This window comes from Magnolia sinica, chromosome 19 (genome assembly GCF_029962835.1).
Source record: "Magnolia sinica isolate HGM2019 chromosome 19, MsV1, whole genome shotgun sequence".
Taxonomy (NCBI): Eukaryota; Viridiplantae; Streptophyta; class Magnoliopsida; order Magnoliales; family Magnoliaceae; genus Magnolia; species Magnolia sinica.
Window position 1 is genome coordinate 23170247 of NC_080591.1, and position 24102 is coordinate 23194348.

At 38.5% G+C, this 24102-nt stretch overlaps 1 protein-coding gene across 1 annotated transcript in view; it reads right to left on the reverse strand.

The window, feature by feature from the left end:
• Positions 1 to 18548: 18548 nt before the first annotated feature.
• The window catches only part of LOC131235541 (protein CIA1), a 46488-nt gene continuing 40934 nt past the window's right edge, over positions 18549 to 24102 (reverse strand). Inside the window, exons 8-10 of the mRNA XM_058232732.1 lie at positions 23909 to 23978; positions 19219 to 19302; positions 18549 to 18847 (exon numbers count right to left, since the gene is read on the reverse strand). Coding sequence (XP_058088715.1) covers positions 18776 to 18847; positions 19219 to 19302; positions 23909 to 23978 — 226 coding nt within the window. The 3' untranslated portion in view covers positions 18549 to 18775. The remainder of the gene's footprint in view (positions 18848 to 19218; positions 19303 to 23908; positions 23979 to 24102) is intronic.

A 24102-nucleotide genomic window follows, 5' to 3' on the forward strand; every position in this document is an offset into this window, starting at 1 on the left:
CATAGTCATAGGAGTAGCAATGATAACTCAAGACAATTTGGAGAATTCTCTTGTAATTTTTTATATTTTATTTTATCCCAAGTAGGAGTATGATGTATAAACAAGGACAAAATGGATTACACCTATTCAGGATCACCTATACATGAAAATAATCCATTTATAGTTATCCCCATTCCCCCAACTAATGTGGATGGTTAACTAGAAACAATTTGCAAACTAAAAAAGAATCTTTGGTTGTTGTTAGTGTTTTCGTGAGAATATCTGCAATTTGATCTTGAGAGGCTACATGAGGAAGAAATAATCTTGGACTAAAAATTTTCTCAATCAGCCTCGATATGTTTTGTCTGTTCATCATGAAAGATATGATTATGAGCAATATGGATAGCGCTGGCGTTTTCTACATGAAGTAGAGCCAGGGGAGCAATACAAATTTCAAAATATGAAAGAAAGTCTTGTAGTTAGACGATCTCACTACGGGCGAAAGACCTACCTCAATATTTAGCTTTCATGCTAGACTTAGAGACTTTGGATTGCTTTTTACACTTCCAAGATATAAGAAAAGTGCTAAGAAACATATAATACCCAGGTAGTGACACAACCGGCCTAATCAACATCAATATAGGCAACCACTTCAATGAAAGATGTAGATTGGAATAATGAACAATCTAAGGTACCTCTCAAGTAATGGATAATTAGTAAGATGATAGTCATATACAAGGTGCGGTGTTCAGCAGGAAATTGACATACGACTTGTACAAAATATGCGATGTTGAGTCTCATCATCATTAAGTTAATAAGACTTCCAACAAGGGAGATCACCATCTTGTTTATCATATTGGACATTTAACTCCATCAGTGTTTCGATGGTTCATTGATTAGAAAGTTGTGCCATATTATGAGATCCTGAATATATTTTCACTAGCTGACAAGTATACCCCGATTGGTACGAGAAACTTTCAATCCGAGAAAGTATGTAAGATGGTCGAAATTTTTCATGTGGAATGATAACTGAAGAACTTGCTAAAGCTCCATGATTCTGGCTATGTCATTGCCAATCAAAAGTAACCAGCATAAACAAGAAAGATCATAATAGAATGTGATAAAGATCATATGAATGAGGGATCGTGATAGCTTTGTTGAAATCTTGCACCACATATAACCTTGTGGAATCCTTGAAACCAAGCACAAGGGGCCTGTTTTAAGCCATATAATGCTTTCTAAAGTTTGCATACAAAAATTTTCTGGTCTATCTTGAAACCAAGGGCTAAGCCATATACATAGTTTCTTGTAAATCACCATGAAGAAAAGCATTATTTACATCAATCTCTCGAATAACCTAACTACAAGTCGCAACAACTACAAGAAGCATATGAGTAATCTTCATTTTGGCTGCCGAGACAAAGTTCTCCTCATAGTCGATACCATACTCCTGCTTATAGCTTTGGCCCATAAGACGGGCCTTAATTATATCAATCAAGAGAGTCATCCAACTTAAGCTTAATAGAATATACCTATTTACTACGAATCACCTGTTGACCAGGTGGACAAAGAACCAGATCCCATCTGTGATTATTTTCTAGTGCCTGTAACTCGTCTGCCATAGCGTCCCTTCAACATTGTTGTGTAAAAGCCTCAGAATAGGGGGTATGTACAGAAATAGACTTAAAAGTAGAAAATATGGAGCAAATGAGTGTGTTTGAAAGGTGTGATGCATGAGTAGAATGATGTACTGTCACGCCCCAAACCCGGAAATCGGATTCATAGGAATTTCGATTACCGAATTGGGTGCTGACAGCCTCTGTAGTGCCCCATTCTCGGCTCCCAACGCCCATATGCCAGGTTCTGATCCTAGGATCCTAAAAGGAGGATTTTCCAATGTGCATTTATCTCGTAAGAGGTATAACCACAAGTTTACCCAAATCACAAAGGCAACATCACCATCACATATCCACTAATATAAATATTCGAATACAATACTGAAAGGGAAATACATATGTCGAAATCAAAATTCTAAAAGATAGCTACACGCTCCAAGCTCAACGCTACTGCGACCAACGTCACCTGCACACTCCAAGCTCAACGCCGCTGCGACCAGCGTCACCTGCACGCATCTATCGTGTATAAGCTTATGGAAAGCTTAGAGGGTGGTGTAAGTGTGTGCACAAGGTAAGTGTTAAGTATTCGATACAATACCATAATTATACAACATCGGAAATACTAGTAAGATCATGAATCATATAATATCAAAGTAAGCAAAAATACTGACAAGTTCATGAGTCAATCAATATTAGAATGCGCAATACATATCAGTTATGCAAATGGGGAGTCATAAAGAGCCAAATACCAGACGCCGATGATGCAATGTAATATACAATTCCTAATGAGTTCACTTATATCATCAGCCGTACCTAGACCATATAAATGCAGAAACACAGTAATCCAAAATACCATATGTCGTGGATGTAATGCAATATGTGGTGCGAATGGAATGACCATGCTGTATTGTGAAGTCGGGATGATGGTATGTAGTATCGCAGACTATGGGGTCCATCACAAGGGACTTCTATCCAAACCAGTCTCATACCTAATTTGGATAGTCAAACTCAATGTGGTAAACTCCTGATCTCAGGTTAGTCGCGCGCCCCAATCGAAATCCTGGTCATTGCGAAGGTACACGTAACAAATAGTTGCGCACCACCAGCCCGAGTTGATAGTGAATGAATGAATGAATGAGTATGCAATGCCTACTCCACAAATCCGTACTGTACATCTCTGGGTCTAGTACACTCTACATGCAAATTGCTGCCTACTGACTCGGGACCATGTAAGTGGAAGATACCTCACTCTCCGCCTAGCCAGTAGTCAACCAATATCTACCAAGTACGTCGATAGCGGACCCATTCACGAGCTGGTCAAACTCAGCCTAGCTATGCCCCCTACACTCTGGCGGGTAAGGCCACACCCCCTCCCAACTGACCACGACATAGTGGGAGACGCGGCCTCCTGGTATTCGGCACTCGGCGCTCATGTATCCACTTGGTCTCGACGTTGGGGCGTCTCCTGGCCACGGAGGTTTAGGGACTTTCACCCACAGACATCCAAAATGACTAGATGCTGAACCAAACATTTCTGGTGTCCCATTTAGCCATCCACGAGATGCTTGTAGAGGCTGCGTCCTTGATGCCGTTAGGGCGTACAGTAATCACAACACACAATGTAAGATGCATGAGTCATACAATCAAGTTATGCATCAACCTTACGTATACCGTGCGCTCATGTGAGAAAACCTCCGCCTATCAGGGAGTCTCATAACAATCTGCCCAATGACATATGCGATGGTCAACCACATCTTATAACAAACATGCAGATGATGCATATGGGCATGTGTCATGATGTTATGTTGTCACATACTCATAATCAGTATTAATATTTGGCATTGATAATGTGGACATTTAACCAACATTGCCCCCAAGGAATGGCCCACATAGAGCCTAACATATAGTGGACCCATGGCCTCACACAAGGGCCTAATATACAACACCATGGGCCTCACTCGATAGCATAATACACATTATGATGGGCCTTTCACATGGGCCTAACATACATCACAATGGGCTCCATCGCCTGGCCCTCAAATGCATCACAATGGGCCTCATCCCATAGGCCTCATATACATCATATTAGGCCTCAAACACTGGTCGAATGTGCATCACAATGGGCCTCAAATACGGGCCACATATTCATCACATTAGGCCTCGACAATCGGCCTCGGTATCTGGCCTCGACAATCGGAATCGATCAATAATTGGCCTCGATTATCGGAATCGACAATCGGCCACAACAATCGGAATTAATTTATAATCGGCCTCGATAATCGGGATCGACAATCGGCCACAATGATCAGAATCGATCAATAATCGGCCACAACAATCAAAATCGATCGATAATCAGCCTCGATAATCGGAATCGGCAATCGGCCACAATGATCGGAATCAATCGATAATTGGCCTCGATGATCAGAATCGACAATCGGCCACAACAATCAGAATCGATCGATAATCGGAATCGATAATCGACCACAACAATTGGAATCGATCGATAATCGGCCTCGATGATCGGAATCGGTAATCGGTCACAATAATCAGAATTGATCGATAATCGGCCTCGATAATCGGAATCGACAATCGGCCATAACGATTGGAATCGATTAATATTCGACCTCGATGATCGGAATCGGTAATCGGCCACAACAATCGGAATCGATCGATAATCGATCTCGATGATCGGAATTAGTAATTGGCCACAACAATCAGAATTGATTAATAATTGGCCTTGACGATCGGAATTGGCCTCGGCAATCGGCCTCGATAATTGGCCTAACAAAGGGCCTAAGGGAAGGTTACAATGAGGAGTTTCAACTATCATTGCCCATCAATGTGGACATTTAACCAACATTGCTCCTAAGGAGTGGCCCACATAAGGGATTCATACACAACGTAACGGGCTATACATACATCAAGTCGGGCCTCATCACATGGGCTGAAAATATATCATAATGGGCCACGTCCCATGGGCCTCGAATACATTACAATGGGCCATAACCCTTGGGCCATGTCCCATGGGCCTCGAATACATTGCAATGGGCCATAACCCATGGGCCTCAATACATCACAATAGGCCATAAAAACGTCACATCGGGCCTTACAGATGAGACGTAAGTAAATCTCAATGGGCCTCATGCCTGGGCCCTAATTACATTACATCGGGCGTCATTAAATGGGCCACATATGCATCAAGGTAGGCCCCATGATCTGGACATTCTGGGTGACCCAGATGGCTAGACGGTTTGGGTATAACAGGTACCTCAAGGTAGGCCACATGTCCAAGGGGCGGACGACAGAAATATACAATACATGTATCAATGGTAGGCCCCACATGGCACCATCCAGCGATGGACGGTGTAAACATAGAATACATATATCAAGGTGGGCTGCATTGCTTAAGATAGATGGCGTGGATAACAAATACATCACGGTGGGGCCCACGGCACTGTCTAAACATTATCTATGTAAATCAGCACTTTCCAAACATTGGACATCGCCGTCCAAATACTATCCATGCAAATTTGCACCGTCCAAATGTTGTCCAGCACCGTTCAACACAATCTGGACGGTGTGGAAGAAATAAATACATGATGGTGGTGTTCACCGTCCCATGGACGGGGCAAACATACAACACATCAACAATGTGGGACCCACAGAACTTGCTGACATCTAAGCAACAGCTATAGCTGCTGATGAGGGGCCCACCGTTTGGACGGTGTTGGTGAAATACATACAGCATGGTGGAGTCTACACGTGTGTGGGTCCCACAGTTGCAATGCAGCAGGCATAAAACACACCTATCATGTGTGGCCCACGAAATGCATGGTGTGGTTATAACACGTACCACATGATTAGACCCACTGATCATGTCGACGTCCATACAGTAGCTATAAAAGGTACACCAGCCACTCCATTTCCATAGCAAGTGGGTCCCACGTGGGGCCACCACATATACATATGCTATACACGTACATATCATATATATATATATATATATATATATATATATATATATATATATATATGATATTCATTTATTTATTTACTTCGATCCAGTGTCCATGTGAGCTGCACGGACGGCCTGGATGAATAATACATCAAGGTGCGCTCCCACCAATCACCATCCAGAAATGGACGGTGTGATATACAATACATACATCAGTGGGTCCCACGTGGGGCCCACCATAACGTTTATCTGTCATCCAATTTATTAATAAGGTCACAAAGACCTAGATGGAGAGGAAAAACAAATTCCATGATGATCTAAAACTTCTATGAAAACCCCAAGGGGTTTCAATGGCAGACGATTCAATCCCTCACTGTTTGCTGCGTGTGGGCCACCTGACTTCCACGTACGGCTGATTTTGGGAGGGGGGCCACTGCCCTAAAGGGCCCTGCAAATGCATGGCGTTGATGTTCAACGCACATCATGATGGGGCCTACGCAGCATCTTGATACTGCAGCAGCAGCAGTGTCAACTGCTTTATTTATTTATTTAATTATTTGTTTTTGGGTTTTCTCGAGGTTTTTCTTAGGTGGGGCCCATATCCAAAAAATCCAACTCAGCCATTGGATTCTATGGCTCAAGATAGTTTAAATGAGCCCAATATTCAATGTGTTTTGGCGAATTGAAATATCAATGTGGGTCCTAACAGCCTTGAACGGTAAAAATTACAGTTTTCTATGGTATGGCCTGCTTGATTATCAGATTGGTCTCATTTTTTGGCTCAACGCCAAAAATGAGCTGGGGAATAGGATGGATGGCATGGATTGAATTCATACATCAAGGTGGGGCCTGCATGAGCAGTCCACCCCAAGGCTTGTTGAATTAAGCTAATATTTTTGGTTTTATTTCACGTCCAGCGTCCTTAGACGCTGGACGGTTTGGGCATAATGCCTATTTGAGGTGGGCCCTGATCAGTGGGCCACTAAATGGCTTAATGGTGTGGGTAAGACATACATTAAGGCGGGGTCCATCTGGGTGGGCCACACGGCCATATCATCACCCAAAAATTTAAAAAGAGAGGGAGAGAGAGAGAGATAGAGATGTGTGATGGAGGGACCCCGATACTATGGGCCCTCTCTTCCATACATCACAACATAAATCAAGTGGGTCCCATTACATGTGGGCCCACCAATCAAAATCAACGGTGGAGATCCTTTCTCCACCAAAATGCAAGGTCTAGATGACCCTATTCATGCAAGAAAAATAAACATCATGATAGGGTCCATGGAAAATGGTCCCATCATGGAATGATGATGAGGATCAAGGTGGGCCATCGGCCACGCCTAGAGTCCAAAGTGAGATCCATACCATCAATCGGTAGGCCTAACTTGGCCCATCATAAAAGCATTAAATCTAGCCCTATAAAGCACCCACCGTTCGATCTTCTTAGTTTGATGGAACACCGAACTCCTTGTGTCTCCAACGGTCGAGATGAACTTTGAATGGTGGGGATGGGAGGTAGGAAGCTGGTAAGGAGTGGGCCACACTTGACACTCTCATAGGAGGCTTGGACATTGGCTCTCCTTTGGTGCTTGGGGATGGAGTGAGAAATGAAAGAGAGGATGGGTTGTTATAAGGGAGATGGGATGGAGGGTATGGTTTCTTTTGACTTTTGGTAAGAAGGGAATGGTTAGGTATGGGTGTTGTTGACTTGGTGAAGAGGGAGGTATGGGTGAGTGATGGCTTTTGATGGGATGTACTTGACTTATGATTGATGTGATTGATGGGACATGTCGTAGAGATTCTCTCGAAATTCACAACACGCTGTATTTTTCTCGAACTGAACGCGGGCCCACATCTCCTGACTAGGGTATTGCCTCGGCGCGCGAGACGCGACGTCGGAAACACGACAACGGCGCGGTCGCACTTGTACAAGTCTCGAATCGAGCTCACCCTAATATGTAGGACTCGGCTTAGGATCCCACGCAAACGTTGATAACAGATCGCATGTCGCCGGAATTCGACCAGGATGACTGCAAAGGTCTACGGAACGATATTGGTCAGGATACGGGTCTTACATGTACCTCAACAATAAATGGATCAGCTGTAGGTTGAGCAATAAGAGGGGAGGGGGTAGGTGCTTCTCTCTCTCTCTCTCTCTCATCATTAAGAATCCTGCAGAGGAGCTAGAGGCACATGTGATGCACATGATTTATCTGAAAACCTAGTTAGGCTTGTGGGACTAACAAAGCTATTACTTGGAGTTGGTGAGAGTGGAGCATGAAATAGAACATGTTCTAACAAGACAACATTTCTGCAAACACAAACACGATGGACATTAGGGTCATAGCAATGATATCCTTTCTAGGTGTCTCCAAAATCGAGATACGTGCATCGGACAGACTTTGGAGATAGTTTATTTTGTTCATGTGAAGAAAGATTAACATAACAAACACATCTAAATATGTGAAATAATGAGTAAGAAAGAAGAGAACCAAAGGGAACAAAATAAGAAAAATTATTTTAAAATTTTTTGGTTAACATATGAGATAGACAATGTGTAATATTGCCTTTGCCCAAAAGGTATCTAGAGTAAAGGTGTCTACCATTAAAGTGTTGGCTGTCTTGATAATGTGCCAATTTTTTCATTCAGCGACACTATTTTGCTGAGTATCTCTACAAATCTTCTGATGAATAATCTCATAATCCCGTAGATATGCTTTAAACTCTAAAGAAATGTGTTTTCCCTCATAATATGAGTAGATAACCTTAATCTTTTTTTCTTGAACTGTGTGGCTACTATAGCGTAGAATTGTTGGAAAAAATGAAAAACCTATGACTTGGAGTGCATTAAATATATCCAAGTATATCCGGTGAAATCATCTATGAATATCACATAATAACGCATGTTAGACATGGATAAAACAAGGAAGGGCTCCGAACATCATCATGCGCTATCTCAAAAGAGAATGAAAAGTATTAGAAGAAAAATATAAATATTTACTTTTAGACAAACAATATGAAGACCACGATAGATCGAGAAAAAAAATTATTTACTTTCAATTTGTCTAAAACACTAAAAGAAAACATGTGAGATGATCTATTAGAGTATGGATGACTAATGCGACAATGTCAAAGTTTTCACACTTTATTTGCAAGTATAATGTCAGTAGAATGAGAAAAAAAAAAAAAAAGCAAAAGTAATGGAGCGATCAATGTTCAACAAAAATAGTTATCATTTCCTCTTACCCCTCCTAATTACTTTTCTCGTTGTCAAATCATGCATGAAACAACCATCAGGTAAAGAATCACCAAGCATTAGTTTTGGATTAACTAACGCACAAAGATAAGATTAATAGACAATTATTTTACATGAAAGACATCAACCAAGATAAATTTATGATCCCGAGAAGAAGAGAAAGACGATGACACAACTTATGAAATAGGTAACCAACTCCATTTGCAGTGGATATGAATTGGGTCCCTTTGTATGACTCAACATTAATTATGGAGGTAAGAGATGGTATCCATCACATAATTGGATACACTGAAATCAAAATACCAAGGAGACTGAAGGGATGCACTTGATAAATCAACTACAGACAAGGCCTGGATGATCTTTTAAACATCTTGAGAGTAAGAGGACTACTGGGAGTAAGCATAGTACTAGTAGATGAATCATCAGTCGCAGCCATGTAAGCTTTTCGATGGGCCTTATTCTTCTTCTTTCTACACTTGTGGATATTATGTCCGCGGATTCCGTAAAGCTCATGGAATGGTCTGTCTTTGTAGGTGATATCAAGATGATCGAACTTCTTACACCAATGACATTGGACGCGAGACATGTCACGTTTTCCTGGTGTGGAGGAAGATGCCAAAAAGATAATATCTGAGGTGGTAAGAAGCTATGGCAGACTAGAAAGAGCTTTGAGACTCTGTTCTTCTACCAATAAGTCAGACAGATCACAACACTCATGGTAGGAAGCGAACTGTGGTTGAATAACTCAGCTTCCAATATTCAAATTCCAGGCAGAGTTTCATAAGAAACCACCGAACACGAGTCTACTTGCGCATGTTTTGAATAAGGGTGATGGCATATACTGGAAACTCATGATCCATAATCAACATCTTAGTTCAAATGGCCACGATTGCATTATAAAATTCCTGAATTGTCTGAACCCCTTGTGTTATTTGAGCTAATTTTTATTATAGTCAATACAGTTGAGCATAATTGATTTGCTAATATATCAATTTTAAATGGTCTCACATAAACTTTTATAGTTATGTGAGAAGTGAAGCCAACGACAATAGTTTTGTTGACCAAGTCCGGTATCCAAGTTACAAATTTTCCATTCTTTATTTTCCAATCTACCAATTCTTTAAGTTGAACAAAAGGAGGAATGGGGTCGGTTCAATTAACCATTCCCCATAATCCTCGTCTTTGAAAAAAACTTTCAAAATGGATGACCCAAAGTCCATAATTTATGCCATCAAACATGAAATGAAAAGGAAAATCACAATCCATTATTTGAGGCATGAATGATGAATGCTTGGCAAACCACAATGTGGGTGGAAAAAAACTGAATACAAGATGGGCCTTTCCCTCAAAAGAATTGATCTGGTAAGCACAAAGCTGATGGTGGTCCCCTTGTATGCAGTGATGGAAGTGTGTCGCAAGATGGAGACCCAAGTGCTTTGGTGTGCACCCACAGGCTAACGAGGCTTCGTGATGGATGCTCGGGATGCACGGATCTAATGTTATGCCAACGAAATGGCAACCAACGATCAGATTTAATGGCCTAGATTTGATGAGTGGATGAGAATGGGCAGAGATATGGTAACGGTGTGTCGACAGAGATTGGAGCACTACACTGGTAAGGGGGCAATGAAGTCGTAATGCAAGGATGATTCTCGAATTTAAGCCAACAATAGAATAACAAGATCCAATAGCAGACAATGATGGTGGTAATGGTGGAAGTGATTCGCAGAGAAGAGAGGGTTGTGTTGTCGGGATGATGGATGCAATGGAGATGGCTTTCCACTAATGCCATTAATAGAGATGACATTGAAGGCAATGGATTGGCACTCAGGTGGGAGGTTGGAGCAATAGGGGCTGCGGGCTCGACATGGAGCTATGGGCAGATGACAATGAGTTACAATCATGCTAGAAACAAATGAGCTTTCATGGGTTTTAGGCCTTGATAGGGGCAACAATAGAGGCTAATGGGTTTTAGTGCGATTACCCGATGACAAAGTTAAGGAGCAAATTTGTAATAGTAGATCTGAGAAGACAATGGCAACCGAGGATGGCTACTGGAAATAATGAAAGTAATGGTAGTTTGACTAGAGATAGATTGTGGTTGCTGCAACTGCGATGGATTCCAACGTCGTTGTTGTTGATGAAGTTCGTCAGATGGGATGGCAAGGCCACTTATGATTTGGCACTTCGACTGAGAGAGGATTATGATGTGTTGGTCACCAGTGGAACCAAAGATCAGAGGTCCAACAAGAGTAGTGAGTAGGGTCATGGTAGTTTTGTAAGTGCTTGTATTCAAAGCACACATGTAGTTGTCAAATTTCGTAGACAAAATGCTGGTTAGATCTTCAATACACTTCATTCCTCTACGACACTTCACAAACAGTGGCTCAACATCACAAGATTAATAGAAGATTCGATATGGTTACAAGTGAAAGATGTGAAAGATCAATGTTTATGCCAACCATTAGGTAAAATAACCCTAGGTAAAGACCTTAGGTTAAAGGTTTTTTAACATGGCCCTTATAAAGGTTTTTTAAATTCAATTAGAGAGTTATTAAATTATAATCCACAACTATTAGGGTTTTTTTTCTTTGAAAAACATTAGATTCCTAGATCCTTTATAGTTAAGCATACACTGTTTCATCGTCATCCAAGAAAGAAGATCGCTGCATCAATCAAAGCCTTGACTTCATCAATTATCTTCACATGTACGTTTTGTCATCTGAAGATAAGTATTTATTTCAGTTTATTACTTTATTTGGGTTTGTTGAGATAGCCCGAAAATCTTAGTGAATTGATTGGTAGTTAGCTCGTGAAAATCACTAAGAGGTTTTGTTGTGGTAAGCCTGTGAAAATCACAAGAACTATAAGAGGTTGTTAAGTTAAACCTGTGAAAACCTCAAAATAGTGGAAATCCAAAATAATTTGGGCAGTAATTTTGCGGGTAGAGTAGGTGTGTGTTGAACACTGAACTACTATAATTCTTTGTATATTTGCGGTAATTGCTTTATCTTATTCTCTGACTTTATTATTTTGAAAGATTGATTTCAAGGACGTCGCGAAATAAGGTTGTCTTGCCTAAAGATTTAGATAAAGGTTGTCCTACAAATTAATTGGAATCAATGTTTCAATGCTTTATGCGATTGTGAATATATTTTCCGTGATTTATTATAAGGAATTGGTTTAGTCCTATTCACCCCCCTCTAGGACATCGATAGCTCATCTTTCAGTAGTGCTGCTGAGACAGAGACAAATTTGGGTTTGATGAGGGTGGTGGTGCGATTTACAGATGACGATGGTGAATTTTGTAGTGGTGGTAGATGTGAGGGTTTGGGGCCATGGGATGTCGCCGGTCATGGGATTTGAGGCAACAATGGTGACAATGACAGCAACGTTAAAGTGCTAAGATGGATTGTGGATGGGATGAGTTTGAGGTTTGGGTGGTGTTGGGATTTGTGTTACTAGATTGGGGGCAATGATAGGGCAACAACAAGGAAGGATGAGTTGTTGGATTGGGGGTTGGGACAAGGTAGTGACAAAGTAGCACATGTTGCTAGCAAGCGGCAACAAGGATTACGAACTTGGAGATTGTTGAAGTATAAGAACTCAATGATCAATGTTCCATATGAGCCGCTTTGATACCATGATAACCCAAGACAATTTGAAGATTTCTCCTCCGATTTCTTGTATTTTAATTTACCCCAAATAAGGTTTAAATAGAGTACAATGTGTATACAAGAATAAATATACATGGAAGATAATAAAACTAGAATACATAGAAAGTAATAAAGTTTACACCTATCCAAGATCACCTGTACATGAAAAGAATAATTATAGCTATTAGGAAATGGGCCATCCGGCTAGGATGAACCCGGGGTTTAGCCATAGTCCCCTAAGTCTTTACCTTGGCCTTATGCCAGGCTCGAAGGGCTAAGGTTGACTAATAAGGAAAATGACAGGCTTGTAAGACTAAGGTTGGCCGATAAGAAAACGATTTAAATGATCAAATGTTTGAAATAATCAGATTTGACTTTTTTTCATCCTCCATCTACAATGATTATCTTAATATAGATGTTTTGGATGACAGAAACATAACCCAAATCCAATACAGGCTCACAGGACTAAGGTTGGCCAATAAGAAAAAGATTTAAATGATCAAAGGTTTGAAATAGTCATATTTGACTTTTTTCCCATCCTCCATCTACAACGAGTATCCTGATATAGACGTTTTGAATGACAAAAACATAACCCAGATCCAATGAGCACCTTTACACTACACATGTCAAGTGAATGGAAACCATTCATAAGTGTCTAAATCACCCATTCTTTCTGTCTAAATCTCATCTTTCTGTATTCTCCTCCTCTCCATTTTTCTCTCCACTAATTTACATGGTATCAAAGTTACGTTATTTCTAATCCTTCTCTTTCTCCAATTCTTTCTTATTTCTTCTTTTCTTTTATCCTCTGGTGCCCCTTATTTTGCTTGTATTGAAATTTTCTTTAAAAACATATTTCCCTCTTTTATGTGTTGGGCCTTTTATAATAGTCCATGTACGCATGGGGAATGAAGGCATTGACTTCTTGAATGATATCACCTCACGTGAGATCATTACAAACATCCTAGGTATTTGTCATGTTGGATAGTGTGTTCATGACTATATTTCTTCATGGCCAATTGGAAGTAGTGGATGTGTGGGCTTTTTTCTCTTTTTTTTTTTTTGTCTATGTAACATGTATATCATGTGAAGTGTTTAAGTGCGGTGATCATTGATTGTGCTAGGTCAGCCCGCGTTTGTGCTTGTGAAGTACTCGTCCTTTATTTGATATGGAGATAAAAAGTAACCCAAAATCTAAATTTATAATCTCATTTGATTTTTTTAGAGGTCCAAATAACATTTATTAATTGAAATTAGAAAAATTATTTACGGTGGTTTAAGTCAATCCAAAGTTTTTTTTTTTCATAGCCTAAGAAAAACTGAGATATCTAACAATGGGGAAACCTAATGAATAATGCAGTACTATGACCAATGGATTTAAGAAAATGCCCAAATTATGACCAGCTGGTTATGGAATAGTGTGAACCCCTTCATAAATAAAAATGTCATATTACTAGATATGACTAAGGAAGTGCACAATGATTTATGAGAGATGTATTCATATAACTAGATATGACTGAGGAAGTGTTCGAGCTTCAATAAGGAGATAAATAATTAGATGAATACTATTCCAAACTCAAACAATGTGAGAAGAACTTAATGTGTATCAGCCATTTACTACGAATTTGGAGAAGCTACATCAGTGACATGAAGAATTTCAAGTGGTCGAGTTCTTATTTGGGTTAAAATGTAAGAATAAATCGATTCGTGCACAAATTTTGAGTGTTAGAGATGTGTTATCTCTAGACGAGGCGAGTGCATGCGTCTAGTGTGTATCTTTGAACTTTACAAGTGGAGTCAATAACATCACAACTCTAGCATCAATCTTAGGAGTGGTGAAAGAGGTGATCATGATAAAATGGGAAGTGGTCATGTGCGACCGCATACGTGCATCTGTGCATATCCATATGCGATCATGGCACATATGCGATCACATATGTGGCATATGAGAAAATATGCGATCGCGTATGCGATGTATGCGATCGCATACAGCATATGCGATCGCATATTGGCCATGGCACATTGAATATTTTATTTTCGTTTTTGCAAAAAAAAAACAACAATTTGCCTATAAAAGGCTTCCAAATCTCATCCATTTCCAATATTCTCACTCAAAAATTCTCTTACTCTATTTTTCTTTTAAATTTCTTAATTACAAGTGGTCTTAATCTCTCTCTCTCTCTCTCTCTCTCTCTCTCTCTCTCTCTCTCTCTCTCTCTCTCTCTCTCTCTCTCTCTCTTGGAAGTTGGAAGATCAAGATTCAAGCACTTTCAAGTTTCAAGGAAGATAGCTTGTTGATTTTCTTTAATAATAAATAAATAGCTCGTTGATTTTGTTGTTTTTTCTTATTAACTATATTGTTATGTGGATGACTTGATGTTTAATTCATTGTTTAATTGATTTTATCTCTCTCAAATGTATTTTAAATGTGTAAAATTAGTTATCTATTAACTTATAAAAGTTCTCCTTAGTTCTTATATTTTTTTACTTTTTTTTTTGAATTTTTCCCTATATATATATATATATTAATTTTTAAAAAAATGCGGTCGCATATGCGATTCGACGACATTGTGGGCAATCTAATCATTTTATTGAAAAATGCCGAGATTTCTATGGACTAATCAAGCTTCCTACACTAGAGAGAGAAGCTGGCCTCCCTTGGCTAATTCTACATCCACTGATCTGCAAACACGTATTATTGGTGAGATGATTACTCTAACTCAAGAAAAATATTTCAAGTTGTTAAACAATGTAATTCTAATACTTTTGTAACTACTTCCATACCTATTGTTACATTCATGGCCTCAAGTATGGCTTGTTTAGGATACAAGTAACATACTTTATAGGTAATTAACTTTAGAGTGTGCGAACATGTGACAAGTCAGTTTAATGTGTTTTCTTCTATTGATGGCTTATTAATGGGCTCTTTTGTTATCCTGGATGATGGTATCCAATCCAAAGCATTTAGAATAGGTATCGTTCATATAAGTCCCTCTTTTTCATTATCCTCCATTTTATTTGCTCTAAAATTTCTTCAAATCTTGTCTGTTAACAACCTTACCAAATATCTTAATTGTTGTATCACTTTCTATCATTTAAATGGTGTTTTTTAGGACCTAAAGATGAAGAGGAAGATTGGTGAAAGACATAAGCATAGTCGGTTGTACAATGTTGATTGACATTGTGGGCACAACAACACAAAAAAAGGCATGTTAGCTTATTAGTGGCATTGTCATCTAGGCCATCCATCATTTAAGATTCTTAAGAGTATCATTCATTCCTTGTCAACGATATTATATCTAAAGTGTAGTGTGAGTTGAGTAAGCATCACTTTGCTATTTTTCCACCATGTGTTGAGAAGTATCATTTAGTTACTTTATCTTTGGTTAATTTAGATGTTTGAAGTCTAATTAAAATATTTAGTAGATCTGTGTTTAAATATTTTATTGTATTTATTGATGATTATTCGAGAATGGCATAACTTTATTTAATGAAAGATAATTCTGAATTATTTTTATTTTTAAGACTTTCTATGTGAAAGTACAAAATCAGTTCAATTCAAAAGTGTATGTTTTTCAGCTTAATAATGTCAAGTAATACACGTCCCAAACTTATTTAACAAAAAAAAAAACATAAATCATATTTTAGATATCATGCGCACACACCACACAATAAAATGGGATTGCAAAAAAATGAAATCAAAAATTGTCACTTTCTTGAGGTCACTCATGCTCTCTTAATTCAGGTAAATGTTCCTAAGAGTTTTTGAAGTGATATAGTATATGCAGGATGTTTTCTAGTAAATCAAATGCCCTCGTTTGTTTTAAAGGATCTATATCCTTATCATGTTTTGTTTCAAAATACTCAACTGTTTCCTCTACCTACTAAAGGGTTTTTTTTTTCTTTTTTTTTTTTCTTTTTTATTAAATTTTTTTTTGTGTATGTATTTGGTTTGTCCACCAATTGGAGTTTAGCTATGATAGGTTTGATCATTGATTGAGTAGTTAAATGTATTTTTCTTGGATATTATTGGGCACAAAAGGGTTATCATTATTATAATCTATTGCTTCAAAGACAAAATGTAGAGTAGATGTTACCTTTTTTTAGTATACTCCGTTCTCTTCAAAAGAAAATAAATCTCTTGCTACAAAATTTTTTCACATACTTATTACGTACAATGAAGTCATCTGACCTCCATCATCTACTGCATCTTCGATTCCTACAATACCTTAGTTGAATGTACCCTTATGACGAAAACGAATAAATGATATAGTCAACCTTGACGTGCCGTCCAATATATTTTCTTTAGAAACTTGTAGTCTAGTGAGCTTTCCAAATACATCTAATATTCCTATTACCCTAAGAACATATAACCATACGTATACTGATCATTCCACCTCTAAATATATTTCCTTTCTTTACTATCTCCAAATTTTCACAACTTTACCATGTTCTTATTTTGTAACTTTGTTTCCAAGTCATATGAGGAAGCGCTATTACATAAGGGTGTATATAAACGGACTATGGAGGAAGAGATTGATGCACTTCATTAGAATGCCACTTGGGAACTTACCATTCTTTCAACAGGTAAATGTGCTATGGGTTGCAAATGAGTCCACTCATCCTGAGGTATACTCAAGAATTTGGTGTTACCTACGGTGAAACATTTATACTATGGTCAAGTTAAATTCCATTCAAGTTATATTGCCTATAGTTGTTAATCATAACTAGCTCATCTTCTAATTTGACATAAAAAAAATGTCTTACTTCATTGTGATCTTACAAAGAAAGTTTATATAGAGCAATTTCTCGGATTTTTTGTTTAGGGGGAGTCTAACAAAGTGTGTAAGCTACAAAAGGCAATTTATGTGTTAAAATCATCTCCAAGTGCATGGTTTGACCATGTAGATGATATTATTATTATTGAAAGCAACAACAAGGGAATTGAAGAACTAAAGAATCTTCAACAACATTTTCTCATAAACGATTTGAATTATCTTTGATACTTAATTAGTTTAAAAGTAACTAGATCCAAAGGAATTAATCTATCTCGACAGAAATAGATTTTAAATTTAATAGGTCTTCTTAGGACTAGGCTAGTTGACACTCAAATAAATTCTAGTCACAAGCTTATAAGTGATCAAGCAATTACCAACTTTGCATTACTTCAAAGGAGCACCAAGTCAAGAAAATATAGTCACATCAAAGAGCAGAATATGGTGGCCCAATTGAGTGCTGCTCATACCTTCCATGAGTTTGAAGTACATCAAGAAATTGTTGCAAGGAATGAGATTTACAATGCACCTACCCATACCATTATTTTGTGAAAATCAAACTGCTTCACACATAGTAGACAATCCGTAGATTACAAAAAAAAACCTAAACACATTAAAATCAACCGTTATTTCATACATGAAAAAGTTTATAGTGACGAAACCTCTACTCCATATATTCCACTCAGGACCAATTTCGGATACGTTTACCAAGACTCTTCATTACACTCAGACCACATATTCCGACTCTTCATTACACTCAGACCACATAGTCCAAGCTTAGCATGGATAATATCTATACTTCAAGAGGGGTGCAAATATAGACCTACACAGATTCACTTAGATGAGTTATTTTGGTCTAAGATTGAGAATTTTTTGCTTTTGTTATTGACAATATTTTTATAATTACGTAACTTTCATAATATAAGGGGGTAACTCCACTTCAGTCCTTTCTCCTCTCTGCGCATTCTCTTCTCTCTCTTCTTCTCTATTCCTTCTCTTTTCACTAATCTACAAACTCCAACCACCGTTTCCAAGCACTTGTCATACATCCACTCCACAGGATAGCATTCCTCTGGTGGGCCCTACCCTTGATGAGCCATTCCCATGTATCAAATAGGTTGCATGATTCTAAACAGGTCAATCAACTGTCAACATTCAATGGACCAGCATATGCTCAGAGGGTTCATCTGACCACTTTTTTTTTCAGAGCACAGCCCACTCACTGTAGGGCCCACGAGATGAATGCTCTGGATCTCATGTGCAAGATAGAAAGTTGGAAAAAAAGAAGAAGAAGAAGAAAACAACGACAACAATATCAATTGGATCCTTTCCCATTTCTAAGTGGCCCACTGCACAGATATTATTTTTTGAAGTGGTCAAAAACATAGCCAATGCTCAGATAACAACCATCTTTTTACCAATGTTAAAATTTTCCAAAGCTCGACTCATTGAAGTATTCTACACTTTCCACAAATACATGCCCGCATGCGTACATGAAAAAAGCATAAATATAGAACACAAAGATGGGCAAATTATTAGGAAACTACAGCAAATTCCCATATCTTTACAGTCCCGTCATCGCTCGCCGAAGCTAGAAGTCCAGGATCCTGAAACAAGATAAAGCACACAATGAATAATCTTATCTCAATTTCATGTGTGATGTGTAGCTGGTGCGTTCAATTTTCATTCCTTTTCTTTTAGAATGCTTGATAACTAGGATATTTGGGTCCAAAATGTATTCTACCAACATATGTCATGCATCGGAGATAGAATGCTTGATAACTTCGATATTTGGGTCCAAAATGAATTCTGTCCTTTTATCAGATTGGAGCCTCGAAAGGAGAAAAAAGGAAAAATAAATAAATAAACAAAACAATAGTCCAGCCGATAATTTAAATGATCATTTTTTTTTTGAAAGCCTATAATTCAAACAATCATCGAGTGGAAAATGAAACAGCAATAAATAAATACAGCTCACCTTGGGATTCCATTGCACTGAATTTACATCCATGTCGTGGGCCCTTTCGTTCTTCAATAGCATTTTGTAAGATGGCCCATTCACCTATTTGGTGTACATTTGATGTATAAGAATATCCAGCAAGTACTGGAAATAATAATAATACTAATAACAACAACAATCTAGAGAGTGTGCATTGATTGATAGAGACAAGCATTCATTTAACACGTCTTCAATTGTTTGATGCACTAATCAATCACAACTTTAATGGGATGGTGGCTTGCTGTTGTGCCCCAACCTTGAGGTCTCATATTCAATGTCCAACCCCAGCATACTTATCAGAAACAAATCGAGTTCACTGTATACATACATCTTTCTCAAAATCCGATAGGGTTGGATTGGCTGTAAAATTAGTTTCATTACTTCATATGAGAGAAACAAGATAGGCTTGAGATAGCCTATAGGAAATGGAGGCTCGCTCTCCAACAGCTCACATTGGGGCAACCAGAACTGTTGATCTGATGGGCTACATCATGGACAGACCACTCACATGGAAGCCCAACTGATCAATGGCTCTGATCCCTAAGTATGCCATGTCGCAATTGACTAGCAAGCTTCCACCACCAATAGGCTCTTGCAAACTTCCCTATAATCTGCCGGAGCGATGTAACCATGAGTATTAAACAAAAGGGATTTTTGGCACAAAAGTCCTCAGGTGTTGTCATTTACCAAATAATGCCTCCTCTGATTGAAATTATCAGGAGGCAGTTTTTTGAGGAGAAAACTACCAAAATCCCCTCTATAATCTTCTTCTTCTTCTTCTTCTTTTTGAGAAAAGAATAAACATATATTGCTGAAAGATAAAGAGATCCTGAATACAGCACGGAAAACAGAAAAGGAACAAAGCTGAGAGAGAATAGAGGCTGATGGCAGGTTAAACAAAGAATTTAAAAAAAGCTGCAGCCTGCAGCGCCATCTCCTATCCACCAGATTGGACCCCTCGTGAGCTAAATCATTTACAGATAGACCACATAATTTTGGAAACAACTAAGCCCATTCAATAATCCATCCTTTAATTTTCTCTATCAAGGCCTCCGTTGATATTTGAGCAACTTTAAAGATCTTGTTGTTTCTTTCTTTCCAGATCTCCCAGCAATAGCAAGAGGAACAAGGTTAGACTCAATTATGCTCATACTCTCAATTAGTTCTCTTCTTAAAAATTGCGGTGAAGTGGAGAATATGGGGCCCATGTGGCATGTATATGACATCCAAACTGTCCAACGTATACACTCCATGATGATCAGTCAAACCAAACACATGGCCGGCCAAATCATAAAGATGGGTTACACGTGAATTTGAATATTTTGGGTGGTCAACATTGTTTTCTAATGGTCTATCCCACCTTATGATTGGATTGTCCAGATTTTTGGTTCATCTGATTATCATGGTGGGTTGCATTTGTTGGATGGCTTGGATGTCATACACATTATGTGGCCCCAGAATTCTTGGCTTCACCACTTTCTAAAGAAAAATATAAATAAATAAGGGTACTTTGGTAATTATATCCCTCACAAAGTACCTTCCCAGAATTTCAATTACCTGAGGCACTATTTGGTAAAACCCCAATTGCTGAGGAATTTTGAGGTAAAAATCCCAAAGCAAAATTATTTATAATTTCTTCATCAACCAGATTCAATTTATGTAAAAGCTAAAACAATAGTAGATAAATCTGACACTTAAGTGTATTTTCTAATATCATACACATCTGAATGAGATATCGACAGTTTGAGGTGGGATACAGTCAGACTCAATTCAGGTGTGGGCTTGCCAAGATCTCAAACTCGAAATGAGAAAATACCAGTCAAGCAAAGCAACCAAGTCCTTTTCAATGCATTCCTACCAAGCTCAACAGAGAGGAGAGCAGAAACAACCAATTTCGTGAGGGGGGATGTACCTAGGAAATGTGGTGGGCCTTAAGTGAGATCCTGCTGAGCTTGAAGCAAAGCAATCAGTGTAGTGCATAGATTTTTGTTCAGTTTGAATAAGGAGATTGTGACCCATCTTCATTTTTTTCCTCTCTTGGGCCTGTTTGGTTCTTGGAACTCATTCCCTGGTTCTCATTTTTCCTGGGGAATGTTAAAGAAGGCCTAGTATTTCCTGGGGAAAGATTAAATCTTGTTTGGTTAATACACTGGGTTTTTGGGAAACTGCAAAAAGTCTAAAATTATGTTTTATTTTTTGGAGAAGAAGCTGGGGTATGGAATTCCTAGGGAATGTAAAAACCAACCAAAAAGTATGAATGAAACATATTTTTCAAACAAACCAGCAAATTACTAAGTCGAGAAATATAAAAACCAGCAATCAAATACCCCTTAATATTTTGCTCGTTTCTCAGAGCATGCTAAGGCTAATTGGAGTAGGATTTCCATCCAACTCTCACCACAGGCACCAAAGCTGCATGTGAGATCCGCCAAAAATTAGGCTGTTCATCATCAGATGAGCCAGACACGTTTTTTGAATGTGGACCGTTGTTGGTCAATCCTTTTAAACTGTCCATTTTTAAAATACACGCACAGTACACCTAATGACTGGACCATACTAACTTTCAGGCTACCACACAAAGGGTAGGGCTGAATGGGATGAATGTCCCAAACCTCAAACAAGTGTAGCAATTGCACGCATGACAGGACTAGGATCCAATATCCAACTCTAATACGTAGCATTTACTGAAAGTGATTTGAAAGGGATGAACCATCAAAGGTGGGCCCCAAATGATGGACAGTCCATCAACGATCGGACCTTTGTAGTATTATCAACACAGATCACCCATTTCCATAGCCATTGATTGAATGGTTAAGATCATCCAATCAAACTGATTTAAGAGGGATGGGCCATCAAAAGTGGGCCCCACACAATGGACAATCCATATCAACAATTGGACCTCTTCTAGTAGGATCAATATGTATCATCCATTTTCATAGCCGATGATCAAAGTTTTTATGACATTTTCTAGACCCATATAATGGGTCCCATGCCTATTGATGTGTGTCGTGCGGCCCATTTACATGTGTTGGGATATATACAGCAGATCCATATTTCCACGGCTATACAGGACAGAATGCTGTTCATAAGATAAGTGTAGTTGAAATAAGGATATTGAGATGGATCAGTAGCAAAACAAGGATAGAATTAGAAATGAATGAATTCAAGGGAACTTGGGTAGCACCAATAGGTAATAAGATGAGGGAACGTAGACTTAGATGGTTTGGTCAGGTGCAATAAAGAGACCAAGAACTGTGTGTGTTAGGAGGGAGTTGGTATAAGTTGAAGGCTCTAAAAGGGGCAAGGTGAAAGCCCAAAAAGATGTGGGTGGAGGTAATAAGAAAAGACTTAATGACCTATGGTCTAACTGAAGTTATGGCCCTTGATAGAGTAGAATGGCGGAAAAGGATTCATGTAGCTGATCCCAATTAGTTCGGATAAGGCTTAGATGATGATGATGATGATGACCCAATATTTCCATAATGTGTACTAACAACGTAGCCAGGTCAAAATTTAAGTAGAGAGAGATTTTCACACTTTTATGTTGTAGTGTAAACAACTGTAGAAAAATAATTTTCATAGGAAACAATACACCAAAACAGCAAACATAGTAAAACACTTGTATGGTAAAAACTAAAACTATCCAAATGGATGCATAAGAAAATACTTCACAGCATAAGGCATTTGCATATGCAAATTCTCTGCAGAAAAACAGGCCTATGTGTTTTCTATTTGCACAACCTTGAGCTCAGAAATATTTCCATCCACGAAGTCCGATGGGAAATCCAGTCAAATCAACTTTTTCTAACAACCAGAACAAAGGTATCCTGCATGAATTTAGATCTCTCCATCTTTTGATTTCGTCACACAGAGCATGAGGGAGAGTGGGAGCATACACAGGTGCAGTGCAGGAGCAGGGAACTAGCAAGATCTATAAGATTTAGAAGGTTCCTGAAACTATGCTTCTGAGATTTAAATCTTTGAAAAGAGAATCCATACTTCTAAAACTCACCGAATCGACTCAAAATGGCTTAGTCAACTCGATTCGGCGAGATTTAGAAATCTCGTTGAGTCGTCAGGAAATTCGGTGGTACTATGTCTGACTCGGTTCCAACTCCGGAAGACTCACTGAGTCCGCTTGAAGATTCAAGCTGACTCGACACAACTCAAGTTGATTCGAACCAAGGCACTCACCTTGTCAAGTCAATTTAATAAAAATAATCTTAACGGGGGAAAGAGAGTCAAACCTGTGGCAGGAAAAGCAACTTTTTTACCAGCAGGCTACACAACATCTTGTTGATTGGTGTTGTATTCTATATATTTCATATACAAACATAAATGTTTTATTTACTACTAATTCAATTATTTTTCAGTTTTAAATTATTAAATATTGAGTCGAGCCGGATCAAGTCTTTGAATCAACCATACCCAGCTGCACATTGAGTCGAGTTTTTGGGTTTTTGAGATATGAGAGAAACTTCCAAAATAAAGCATTGACATAATTTGTTTTTTTCTAAGAAAAAATATTATACATCTCAGATGTTAATGTCCACAAAGATCAGTAACGCTAATATAAGCTACAATATGAGTTCCCTTACCAGTGAAGCAATCATCTTTAGTTTTAAGCAATCATGAGTAGTTGCTAAAAAGAAGAGGGATGTGATCTTACCAAGTCATCTTTGCTCTCGACGAAAAGACGTATAGCATCATCGGCTGCTCCGCTAGCAATTACACCTTCCCTATTTCGCACGTGAATGAAAATTGTTACTGGAAATGTATTTGCACTATCCGGACATGACAATGTGGAGTCTTAAGTTGCAAAAAGATTAGTTGGATGCAAGGTATTCCATATCGGCATCGGTT